Raw genomic sequence first — 14,053 nt, 5'->3', positions numbered from 1 at the left:
TTATGTTTGCTAGAAATTAGATGCCATTTGTTCAAACTTATTTGGGGGTAACTCCCAGTCAGGGAAGAAGATCACTTGGATCTCTTGGGACAACATTTGTCACCCCAAATCTGAAGGAGGATTGGGGTTTGTAAAACATGATCTCATCAACACTATTTCCCTAACAAAGTTATGCTGGTCTGTCTTCAATAATAAGGGATGGGCAGCAAGCTGACTTAGGAAAAAATATATTGATAAAAAGAGTTTCCCTACCCCTTTCAATAAAGGTTCTATGATCTGGAAAGGAATAGGGAAAGCTTGGAGTGTTTTTGAGAAGAGCTTAGTGTGGGATGTGGGGAATGGTAAGGATATCAATGTTTGGGAAGATGGTTGGTTACTTAACCAATCTCTGAGACAATCTCTAGTTGGTCCACTACCTAGACCTACACTTTCCCTTGACCTTAGAAGTTGTCAGCTCAACTCTAAACAGGAACTACAACAACAATTATCCTTTGAGCTCACTCAAGACATGTTTGAAGCCATCTCTTCAGTACATATCTCACAGGGTAAGGACACTCCTTACTCCACCTGGACCTATATAGGGAAATTTCAAGCCTCAAAGGCTAGACAAGAAGTAATGAATCTTTGCGGTTCAAAATCACCTTCTTTTGAGTGGAAAAGAATCTGGAAACTCCACACTCACCCAAAAATCAAGTTATTCCTTTGGCAACTCATTTGGGACATAATAGCTTCAAATTTGAACCTTCACAAAAGAATCCCACATAATAACCCTTGTTACCCTTTCTGTCCATCAACAGAAGAATCTCTAAGCCACCTTTTCATCTACTGCACTCGGGCTAAAGAGTTATGGAATCAGTTTCCATATCCAGTTAATCACCAACGACCTTTCCTTTGGCTAAATTGGATGCATCAGAACATCGGCATCTCCTCTACTTGTGTTCATTCAATCCCATGGTTCTATTTTCCTTCATTTTTTGGCACATTTGGCTAAGAAGAAATGCATGGATTTTCAAAAAAAAAAAATTCCCACAAAACAAGCTGTCCACCAGTGTATCTGGGCTACTTCTGAGTGCTATTTCTAAAAAAATTGTACATCAGAAAGTCCTAAGCCCTCTCATGATGCAATTTCTCCTCCCTCCTTTCCCTTTTTAAAATCAATTGCGATGCTTCTTTCACTGATGCAATCAAGAGCATGGGTGTTGGTGTGATATGTAGAGATTATAAGGGTGATTGGATTCAAGGTCTATCTTGGAGAGGCTAAAGCCCCACTAGTTTCGATGCTGAACTCAAAGCTGTCCACTTAGGACTAATTTGGGTGAAACAGAAGAGATGGGAGAATGGGATAATAATTTCAGATTCCAAAAGGGTTGTGGAAGAAATTGGTGGATGTCAATCTACTGCTAACTTACCTATTCTGATCACAAAATCCATGGACCTGCTAAGGGAGCTGCACCCTATGGAGTTGCACTTTGAGGGAAGACAATCCAACTCAGTAGCTGACCTAGTAGCGAAAGATGCAAGGAAGAAGCTGGAGCTTGTTAATCAGACTTACATTTTGCACTACCCACCTTCAGCTTGATGTGTAGCTTTTGAAGAAGAGCGCTGCTCTGAACTTGTAAAACTAAACTTAATTTCATCTGGTGATGTCCCAGCTTTGAACCCTGGTGTTGTAACTAACTCGTTTATCTATGTTTAATCCCATGCATCTTTCAAAAAAAAAAAGTTGAATTTATTGATACAACTAAGGGATGGCAATGGGTCCTGGACCCGATCCATATTTTAGGGTATGGGTCCATAAATTTTAAACTCGATGGGTCTGGGTTTGGGTTTCGGAATACACTTTTTAGACCCAGACACATCACATGAACCCGTTTTTTTTTATTTTTTTATGAATAATAAATGTATATCAGATATACTATTATGAAATAAACCACTTAATCATATATATTAGATTAGTAATATACTACGTAATTAGAGATTGAGAATATAGACTTTAGAAAAAGCCAGCAAAACAGCAAGTAGCCAAGAATCTTAGTTTTTTCATGCATTGTCTTTACTTTTTAATGAACGAATTATTTGTGTATTAAAAATATGAACAAATTTTTTTTAGTGCATCTTTTATTATATCAAGTAATAGTATTGTTATAAATTTATAATATTTATATAAAAGATTATAAAAAAAATTATAGTTGGACCCGTTTTAGACCCGAGATCCGCTAGACCCGATGGATCTGAGTCTGGATCTGATTTTTTTTAGACTCGGTGGGTGTGGGTCAGATCTGAGTCCACCTCTAAAATTTCGAGTCTGAGTATCACTGAACCCAACCCATTACCATCCCTACATACAAATACAAGTACATGTTATAGTAAATAAGGCTAGTGGAAGTGGTAAATTACAGCTTCTGCACTAAGAGTTTTCTTTTTTTATGTAAGGGATGAAACGGTTACTTGTAATTTTTGGCTTGGTCGGTAGTCACATAACTGTAGGGAATAATTTCAAGCTTTTAAAATCCCACTAGCTTGAACCCCACTGTGATCATACACTTAAGTACGGTGGCGTCCAAAAGGGAAGAAGATAGAGCAAAAGAGTCGCCAACAAGTTTTTAAGGAACTTGTAAACCGTTCACGAGGTGAAGGTTACACCCCTTAACGATCCAAGAGATCGTCAACTCCATAAAGTCTAGAACCAAATAAGGGTTCGGGGATGATGGTACAAATCCAACCTAAAAGAGATTGAACCTGCCCTAATAATAGGCCTCTACTTTATTCTGCTCGTATTCATGTGCGCTTTCTGACTAACATACAATCAATAGGATTAACCCTAAACCTGTTTAATCTATGTTGGTTGAATTTAATGCACAAACAAACTATTATTGGCGATCACTTGAATTATAATCATATTAATCCTAACAAGATTATTAATTATCTTATTAATCGTGATTACAAGTACCAATTCCCTTTAAACATGCAATAAAAGTTGTGATCAAGCAATAAAGAATAAATAATCAAGCAACATAATGATAATCAATAATAATCATAAATAAAATAATCATCATTAAAATAATAATAATAATATTCATAATCATTCCAACAATTATAATCATGATCATGTTAATATTAAAGCATAATAAAAATAGCAAGATCCTAGGCATGATACTAACAAGATTAATAACAAAACCCTAGCATGTCACTAAGCAATAAAAACCAAATCTTTAACCCTAACATGATACTATCATGAATTAATATTAGAAAGAACATAGGAAGCATCATAACAATCATATTTAATATCAAAATTACCCTAGACATGATACTAGGAACATCATAATAACAATCTAAACATGATATCTACATCATAATATCAATAAATCAATAAAGTACTTACTTTGATGCCTCGTACCTCTTTCTAATAACAAAATACACACGTTAGTAACTTCAACAGAAAAATAATAATCAAAGCAATTAAATTAAATAATTGAAATAGAGATTTGGGACCAAACCCTCAGAAATTAAAACCTTTCACGTCTAGGGCGAAGGCAACTTCGAATATGGCTAGGTGTTTCTAGATCTTGTGAATGCGGAATTTTTGTATGAAAAAGTAAGAAAGAATTGAATGAATGAAAGAATGCTAATTAAAACTAATTATTGATGAGAATTCGTGAATGCAAGATGATGAATGATGATTGTAGATCATGAATTGTAGATGAATGAAAACGGAGTTTTTGATACGATATTTATAGAGAAAATCAGCCAAAAAAGATAATTTAACAAAACAGAGTCTGACGCACGCAAAACAAGGTTGGCGCCAACCCTGGCTAGCTGGCGCCAGCCACCAATGGCTAGCGCCTGGCGCCAAGCCTGGTTCCAGGCGCCAATGCCTGGGGTTGGACGCCAAACTGGATTTCAACGCGTTTTCGAAAATCTGATAAATTTCCCGTACTGGAGGATAAAATAATATAATTTCTTCGAAAATGCTATATGATTTTGATTAAAACTCTGAAAAGTCAACAAAGTCAACTTATCAATGCTAATTGAATTAGGAATGAAAAGAACCTTCTAGAAGACCAAAACCATTCCTAATTGCATTAGGAATGATAAATCATATTAGGCCCTCCCCAAGATCATTGGGCCGTACATAAAGCTCAAACCGGGCCCAGTTTAGTAAATTGGCCATAATTTCCTCAATATTCATCGGAATTGGGCTTATAATATATCGTTGGAAAGGTCTTTGCAAGCCCCATCCAACTACACTACTATTGAACCCATATCATGGACCAACCAAACTGGATTGACTGTTTTCTTAAAATAAAGTTTTCAAAAACAGAGAGAAGAGAAAAGAAATAAAAACTTTCCGCAACACTAGACCTTTCCACACTTTCGTTTCATTCGATTATGATTCGACGTGAAAGGTACTCATCACTGGGTTTGGTTTTGGGGAGACACAAATGGGTGTCTACAAGAACAATTTCTTTTTTTTTTCTTTTTTTTTTCATATCATGAATTTATACCGAGTACTTCGTAATATTTAAGCAAAACTCATATATACGGGATTTTTTTTTTTTTTGCCTTCTCATTCTAGAGAATATCACGAGATTAACGACCTTTCCTTTGGCTTATATACAAATTTATTTTTATTAACTCACTATTTTTATTTTTTTATTAGTTTAAATTTTAATAACAAACCCCACAATATCTTACAAATTCAATATAATCACCTAAAAGTATGAAACTACAAAGGGTTCAAATTGTTACATTTATAATATAAAAGATAAAAGGATTAAGTAGTTCCAAACTTCCACAAAAGCATTTTTCTTTCAACTCCGTTCTAAACAAAAATTAAAAGTTAGCTACACAAATTATTGTCACTACTCAAGTCTACACTTTAATGGGGCAAATAAGGTGACAGGTTGATGTGTTTACCTAAAAAATGAGTGAAATTTTAATATGATCAAATAAAGTACATGCACAATGCAACAAAGTGCAAGCTAAGGCTATCAAACTCTGTTTGATAAAATCATTAATCATTGGTTTGCCTTAAATTAATTGATAAAATATTATACAGACCAACTTCTAATATAATCAAACCACCAAAACATATAAACTAAATAACCTAATCAAGTAGTAACAATTGCATTAGACAAGCTTTGCTATATAGCAATGCAACTTCGAAGTACTTAACTAACTTGTTATATCAAAATTCGATCTTCCCTTATAGCTTAACATAAGATCTTTGAATTTTGATGGTGTCAAGGGAACAATGTTATCAACCACACGAAATATGTAGACGTTAAAGACAGGAGTAAGCCCTTTTTGAATCAGCTTCGATCTTCTTAAATATAATTAGACAGGAAATTACCCATGTTATGCTCTATTATTTTGCTAAATGCTTAGAAGTTAAAAGTTTGCTTGTCCATTTTCTGCTCTACTATATCACTAAATATAACTCAGATATCACTAACCTTAAAAATGCTCAACAGATACTGAAATACGTCATCCACGAGCAATGGCCATATGCAGATAACAACTCTAAAGAAACCTTGAAAATGATTTATATGCTGAGATACAAACTCCACAGCTCATTATTTCACCCCAACAATTGCGCTACATGCTACGAGTACAATATTAGGCTTAACGCCCTTGTTTAGTAATTAATTTCTACGTATTGCTTTCTAGCAAAAATACTTCGTAGAAACTAATTACTGAACAAGGGTAAAAATTGAAAATAATGAAGCTAATACGATGTATTCTCCTCAGTCCTATACTCCTATGGGCCTAACAATAGTACCAACTACCAAGTAATGTGTTTTCCTGTAAAATGATAATCAAGAATAAGAGTACATAATTAATTTAAGGATGATTCTAGCCAGTGGCGGAGCCACCCTTGTGCACGGTAGGTCACGTGACCTAGCACAAAAACAGAGAAGGTTTAAATATTAAATATTGCAACTAGTAATGATATGTACTCCGTAGTCCAATGGTGGAGGCTTCATATTTTTAGACTAAAGTTACTGGTTCGACTCCTAGGGGAAGCTACTTTCCTTCCTTTTTTCTTGCATTAAGAAGATGTAATATATAAACATTTAACAATGCAATTATACAAGTAATTGCTTAGTGTTGTAATGGTGGGAGGCATTGTTTTTTTTGCCAAAGGTTATGGGTATGACTCCTAAGGACAACGGTTTTTTTTTTTTTTTTTTTTTTTTTTTACATATATCTACCACTACCTACTTAGTTCTCAAACTGGTACATTGTTAAAGTCATTGTTCAAAAATTTTTTGGTAGTTTCATTAGTGACTTGTCATTATCCTTCTCCTTCCCCGTAACATTTAATATTTTTGGAATGTCTTTTTTTAGAAAATTTTTTGGTAGTTTCATTAGTGACTTGTCATTATCCTTCTCCTTCCCCGTAACATTTAATATTTTTGGAATGTCTTTTTTTAATTAACTTTTAGAATATTAATGCATTAATTATGATTGGTATGCGGTCGATGGGTAACGGTGACCTAGCACCTGTAAAATCCTGGATCCGCCACTGATTCTAGCGTAGTCGTCGACTACAGACGATTACGGACGACTATAGTCGACTATAATAAGAGACTTAATCTGAACCATTGATATTTTTTATTGCTTAATCTTAGCCTTTGAATAATTTTTTTTTTTTAAAAATAAAAAATCAAAGTTACATGCATTTAAGTCATGACAAATCAGCGACCAGTCAGCGTCCAGTCAACAAAGGATTGTTTGGTTCATTACTTTTAAAGGGTAAATATTTTTTTTTTCCAAATTATAACATTAAATTGCTAAAACCTTCATCCTCATTTTGATAGTTTATCTTTCGGTCGGGCGTAGTTAATTTAAAATCCAACCATAGATTACTAAAGTTTATAAGAAATTAATAAAATTAATGTATAACTATAATATTTTATTGATTATCACCAATCAGATTATCTTCATAAACATTTTCATGTAAAGGATATGGCTTGTATTATATCTTATGATTTTATGTTTATGTAATATTAATTATACTTTTTTTTATTTATCCACCATTGTTGAATATTGAAGCTCTCAAATATATACAACACCATTGTGGAAGGTTGAAGATCTCAAATTGATAATAACTGTAAATTAGGAAGGTGGTCATATGATTTTAGATAAAATTTTAAAAAGAATTTTAACATTTTTTTTTGGACGGAAAGAAAAGAATATTAACATTTATTTACCAAAAAAAAATACGTGTAGCTAGTTTTCCGTGAATTGGGAGGTGATAGCTTTGACTAAATATACCTTGATTATCTTTAATTATTTAAATATACCTTGATTATCTTTACCTAAAAAAAATTTGTTACAAAATTACAATATAATTAAACAGCGCCTTTTTGGTGCAGCAGGCCACATGGTGCGCCCTGCTGCCATGTCAGCGAAATAACGGAGTCCAATCGCACATAATGGGATTGAACAACACGCGCTAAACATACTAAATGACTATAAGAAAGACGCGCACAAATCCCTAAAACCTAAAACCCAGAAAAAACATTTATTGCGGCGAACTCATTTTTCCAGAAAAATCGATAAAAACGAAGAAAAATCGAGCCGAAAACTAGATCCATTATTATTCCAGAAATTGAAGAATAACAATGGAAGAAGAGTTCAAACAATTACCTGATTCGCATGAATCAATAGAGATGGAGCAAATTGAGGATTCATTGATGAATCTCGAAATTCAAACTAATAATCAGGTATTGGATCCGGAAGATGAACACAGATACAAACAAATTGAAGTAAGTGACGTCAACAACGACATACAAGGTAAAATCTACATTGTGTTTATTATTTAATAAGTAAAAAAATATGAATGAATAAGTAACTCTATTGAATTCTGTAAAATTTACAAGTATTAAGAAATTTTACTTGAAGAATCTTACAAGAAACCGTAATCCACTATAACAAGTAACCCCATATTATATCATTAATAACTATCAATAAGTAACTCTTCTTTCCAAAAAATATAACAAGTAACTCTACTTTAAAAACTTACAAGTAATGGCTGATTTTTTACATGGGAACATTGGATAACAAGTAATGTATTACTTGAAAAAGGTTACAAGTAACCCTAGTGTACTGTATCAAGTAACCCCATATAATGAAATTAATAACAAACAACAGGTAACTATACTTTAAAAACTTTATAAGTAACCCTTATGTACTATAACAAGTAACCTCCGTTATAAGTAACCCTAGAGAAAAAAGTAACCCAACATTTTTATGTCATTAATAACTTACAACAAGTAACTTCCCTTTCAAAAAAATCTAACAAGTAACTCTACATTAATAAATAACAACAGCTAACTCTACTTTAAAAAACTTACAAGTAACTGTAGTGCTTTCTAACAAATAACCTCTAATTATATACAAGTAACCATTATAAAACAAGTAATCCATTACTTTAAAAACATTACAGGTAAAAATTAACAAGTAACTCTTAAAAATAACAAGTAACCCCTATAAAACTAACAAGTAACACCTGAAACTTAACAAAAATTAACAAGTAACTCATCTTTCAAAAAAATATAACAAGTAATCTCCATTAATAACTAACAACAGGTAACTATACTTTAAAAAACTAACAAGTAACCCTAGTGTTTTTTAACAAGTAACCTTAGATTATACATAAGTAACCATTGGAAAACAAGTAATCCACTTCTTTAAAAAAATTACAGGTAACTCTAGTGAACCATAACAAGTAAACTCATATTATACAATAAAAATTTTACAAACAACCCTAGATGTTATAACTCCTATTTATTGTGTCAATTTCAAGCTATATATTCCTAAATTCATTTTATAATTTGCAGAAATGAATACAAGTATTGCAGAAACAAGTCATAGCACATTGACAGAAGAAAGTGGAAATCAAGCTGAACTACAATTGGATGATTTTGCAGGAAGTCTACTAGGTTTTACAGCCTTAACTTTGGATTAAATATATGAGCAATATAGGCTTCATGCTATGGTTGTAGGATTTAGTATAAGACATTCAACAACAAGGTATACACAAGGGAAACACAGAGAAATTAAAGGAAAAGATTTTGTTTGTTCTAAAGAAGGATTCAGATGTGTACCAAAAGGTTAAAGAACACCCCCTCCACCAAGTGAAAAAAAAAAGAAAAAAAGAACACATCAAGTACCTAATACTAGGACTGGTTGCAATGCATTCATTAGAGCAAAAAAAACAAAGAAAGAATGTTTGTAGTTGAACAGCATGTTATAGCACATAACCATGAGTTGACAAGAAGTGTTTGGCAGCATTTACATAGATCAGAGAGAAAGATAACAGAAGAAAAAGAAAAAGTTATTGATTTAATGGCAGACAGTGGGTTAAGACCAGCAGATGCTTTTAGATTAATAAGTAGTGAAGCTGGTGGAGAAGAACTTGTAGGACACACTATAATGGATCATTACAATTACATTTCAAGGAAGAAAATGAAAGAAATTCAAGGAGGTGATGCACAAACAGTAATAGATAGATTATACAAAAGGCAAGCTAAAGATGATGATTTCTTCTTCAGGTAACTCCTACTTTTAATAATATTAAGTAAACTAAATTCTATTAATTTCTTTTACTTATAGCAGTAACTTCTATTACCAAAACAAGTAACTTCTGAATTTCTTTTTCAAATTTAAGTTAGGAGGTGGTGAAAATGAAAATAAACTCACTACTATTTTTTGGAGAGATTCTAAAATGAAGGAAGATTTTCAAATTTATGGAGATGTTTTTGTGTTTGATACCACATATAGGACAAAAAAATATAACCTTATTTGTGCCCCTATTGTTGGTCTCAATAATCACTGGCTGAATGTAATGTTTGGATGTGCTTTTATTGCTGATGAGAAAATAGAAACTTTTGAGTGGGTGTTAGACACTTTTAAAAAGTCAATGGGAGGTAGTGAACCTGCTTCAATATTTACAGATCAAGACTTGGCAATGTCTAAAGCAATTGAATCGTTAATTTATGAATTAGCTTATAATTTCAGTAAGATCAACTCTTTAAAAAACAACAAAATTTTAACAGTATAATTTATTCACAATGTTGTAGGTCCTTCCTCACTCAAGACACAGATTATGTATTTGGCATCTTATAAAGAATGCTGTATCAAGATTTGGAGCACTGAAAAGAGATACCTCATTCAAAGATGCATTCAATAAATGTCTTTCAGGATGTGTGACAGAGGAAGAATTTCAGGTAACATTTATAACTATCTTCCTAATACAAGTAAGCTATCTTAATACAATATCCATATAATACATAATACAAGTAACCTTAATACAAGTTACCACATAATACAGGTAAATTCACTTGAAACTATAAAATACAAGTAACCTCAATACAAGTAAACATATAATACAACACATATAATACAAGTAACCTAACTAGAAATTATATAATAGAAGTAACATCAATACAAGTAACTTCATTACAGGTAACCATATAATACAAGTAACTATTACAGGTAACATAATACAAGTAACCATTATAATTAAGAGATTACGTGTAATGGTTCTATGGTTACTTGTATGATGTTATGTGTATCTGTATGATGTTAGGTGTATAGTTACTTGTATATTTTATAAGTAACACTTATAAATTTTTATAATGGTTTTATAATTACTTGAATAGTTTAGAAGTGACTATTATTTATAAATTTTAACAAGTAACCATAAATTTTAACAAGTAACTATTAAATATATATTTTTAACAAGTAACAACAATTTCACTTTTATTCTAAATCATTACTTATAAATCTGAATTTACAGAAATGCTGGGATTCTATGATTGTCAAATACAAACTTGAAAACAATAAATGGTTCAAAAGGTTGTATGGTTTGAGAGAAAAATGGTGTACAACATTAAGTAAAGACTTTTTTTCTGCTGGTATACTATCATCACAAAGAAGTGAAAGTGCAAATAATGCAGTTGGGTTTAAGGCCAACAAAAACACAAGCCTCACAGATTTCTTCAAAATTTTCAATCAAACAGTGAAGAGGTGGAGAAAAAATGAGGCTGATGCTGATTTTAAATGTTCAAATTCTAACCAAACCTCAAGTATTCCTTTTATTGGATTACTTAAACATGCTTCAGAAGTGTACATTCAAACTATTTTCAGATATTTTGAAACAGAATTCATGTACTCAATTGGATGCATAACATATCATCATGCTACTGTGGGAGATTTTTACTTTTATCAGGTGCAGATTGAGTATGATGAAAGTAGCAGACAATATGTTACATTTAACAAAGCTGAAAATAAAATAGCATGTTCTTGTAAAAATTTTGAAGAAATTGGTTGGCTTTGTTATCATTGTATAAAGATTTTACATCATCATAATGTGACAAGAATTCCTAGCTTATACATTTCATCAAGATGGTCTAAAATGGCAAAAGCACATGTCTGGAAAAAGAAAGATGATGAAGCAGCAGAAAAAGAATCTCATTCAGACAAATTAAGGCCTTCGCGTCACACAATGGCTAGAAGAAGCTACAATCTACTTTTACAATGTCAAGACCACAAAGAAACGCGAGAATTGGTTGAAGCACAGTTCAAAATGATAATAGAGAAGGCAGATAAATTCAAAAAGGAATTGAAAAAGAAGAAAGAGAAAGAAACTTTATCTGCTCAACAGGAAGCTACAAGTAATCCACAGAAGTCTTCAACTGATCAGCAACAGGCTTCACCAGATCACCAAAATGAAGAAGAAATCCCTGCAGTTATGGATCCAGAAAAAGCAAACACAAAGGGAAGAAGCAAAAGAATAAAAGGGCACTTTGAGAAAGGCAAACAACCTAAAGCAAAAAAAACAAAGGCTATGCAAGCTAAAGGAAATTCTAGAGAATTTGGAACAATAACTCCAGTTCAAAACCCAAAGTTATTTTAGATATTTTGAATTACTGATTTACATATTTTTATTTAATTTTTATATTATAGAAATTTTGAATTATTTATTAAATCTCATATTATGCAATATATATATAACAAGTAACTATATTCCATCCTATTTTTATATAAATACAAGTAAACTATTAACAAAACTCTTACAAGAAACCTTACTCTCTAATAACTCATACAAGTAACTCCCTTACTCCCTAATAACTCATACAAGTAACTCTCCTATTATTCATGTTAAGTATAATAACAAGTAAATATTAAACAAGTAAGTCTTCAAAAAAAAAAAATAATAATAAAAAACAAGTAACCTTACTCATAACTGATACAAGTAACATAATGCATACAAGTAATTTAACTCATACAAGTAATCTAAGTAATACAAATAACACAAATAATATAGAAAGCAATATTATATTAAAGAGTAATCCTTCAAGAAAATTTCAAGTAAAACCCATAATAAGTAAAATATATTAACAATTAACTGCACACAATAAGTAGAATAAATAATTTATAATTTTTAAAACAGATAACAATATGTAACAAGTAACATAAATAAAACCAGTAAAATATATAAAAAGAAAAATTCAAGTAACATCATTTTTTAATACTTCAAAACATAACATGACATTAAAATTGTAAGTACAAACTTCACTAAAGTTATCTAATAAATTTTTTTTACAAAATTCTTTACTTCTTTCTGGACAAAAACCTTTGAGCAGCTAACATAGAATAAACAGAAACATTTTTTTTCTTGGCCTCTTCTGCCATTTTCTCTGCAGCAATGGTTGCAGCAACCAGCAAGTCTTCTTCTTTCTTTTCTATACCAATGCCATCATCTACTTCTTTTTCAGACAATTTTTTACCTTCAATAACTTTTTTCTTCAACTCTAAACTTTTTTTTTGTTTTTTTAACATACTGGCTTTTTTAGCTTTCTTTGCTTGCTCAGCCATATTATTAGCCTTTTCAATTTTTTCATTAAGTATGACTTCAGCATATATGTCTTCATTCTTATCACCAAAATCTTTCAAACTTTCTAAAACATCATCTCTTCTTAGATTTAAGTTACACAATACCAGAGATGCACATATTTCTGCCCTTAAACGCCGTCTCTCCAATGCCTATAAAATAATATATGTTAAAAATAAATTATACATAAAGTAATTAACTTAAAAATAACAACCAAATTTAAACAAAAAAATGTTTACCTCAGTCAAACTTTTACATATAAACGCGTTTCCTTCATATAAAGCACAATGGTACAAACAAAACACCCCACAATCATATGTCTCCACAGTACACTTTTGAGAGTCAAGTGGAATCATACGAATATCAAAATTCTTCACAGATTCTCCATTATCATGTCCTTTTAGAACCAAATATTTTGATATATACAACTTCTGCAAAAAAAAAAAAAAAAAAAAAAAAAAAAAAAAAAAAAAAAAAAAAACAGTAAACAGAACAAGTAACACCAAAATAAAATAAGTAACATATAATTATTAAACTATAACAAATAACCCCAAAAAAGTAACCCCTAAACAAGTAACTCAGAAAAAGTAATCCTCAAAACAAGTAACCAAAAATAAATAAACCCATAACCAGTCAAACAACATTAAGTAACCCCTAAAAAAGTAAACAAAAATCTTGGAAAAGTTCAATAAAACACAAAAAAGTAATTTATTCCCTCATCAAAAAGTCATACAAATTTAAAAAATGAATTAATTATATGATCTAAAAGTAAAAAAAAAAACCTGACTAAAGTGATAATTTCTTCACAGGTAATCTGACTAAATTACAGGTTAATAATGTTGTTCATACATAGCATTTTCTATATAAAGGCCGTTTAAAAATAAAGGTTTTCTATTTTTAAACCAAGGTTTTCTATTAAAAGATTTAAATTTAACAACCTAACAGCCTATATTATTTCTATATAAGGTTGAATATTATTCTTCTACAATACAATATTCTTAGCAAATAAGGAAAAATGGCTGATTTCTATTCAAATAAAGAAAAATGTTCTGTTAAAGTCAGACCAATTCATCGCAATAGTATGGTAAATATATTATACATTAAGTTTTAAATTTATACATTTGTTTTGTGTTTTAGTAAAAATTT

At 31.1% G+C, this 14,053-nt stretch overlaps 1 protein-coding gene across 1 annotated transcript; it reads left to right on the top strand.

Annotated features, from left to right (window-relative positions):
• Positions 1 to 9,357: 9,357 nt before the first annotated feature.
• LOC145635132 (protein FAR1-RELATED SEQUENCE 5-like) lies at positions 9,358 to 11,929 on the top strand. Its single transcript, XM_081686416.1, has 5 exons — positions 9,358 to 9,563; positions 9,673 to 9,999; positions 10,091 to 10,238; positions 10,811 to 11,687; positions 11,733 to 11,929. The coding sequence occupies exons 1-5, from the start codon at positions 9,358 to 9,360 to the stop codon at positions 11,927 to 11,929; spliced, it is 1,755 nt and encodes a 584-aa protein (XP_081542542.1).
• Positions 11,930 to 14,053: the final 2,124 nt, after the last annotated feature.

The sequence above is a fragment of the Chenopodium album genome, chromosome 6 (genome assembly GCF_948465745.1).
Source record: "Chenopodium album chromosome 6, dcCheAlbu1.1, whole genome shotgun sequence".
Classification (NCBI taxonomy): Eukaryota; Viridiplantae; Streptophyta; class Magnoliopsida; order Caryophyllales; family Amaranthaceae; genus Chenopodium; species Chenopodium album.
This window is presented reverse-complemented; position numbering and strand designations above follow the sequence as displayed.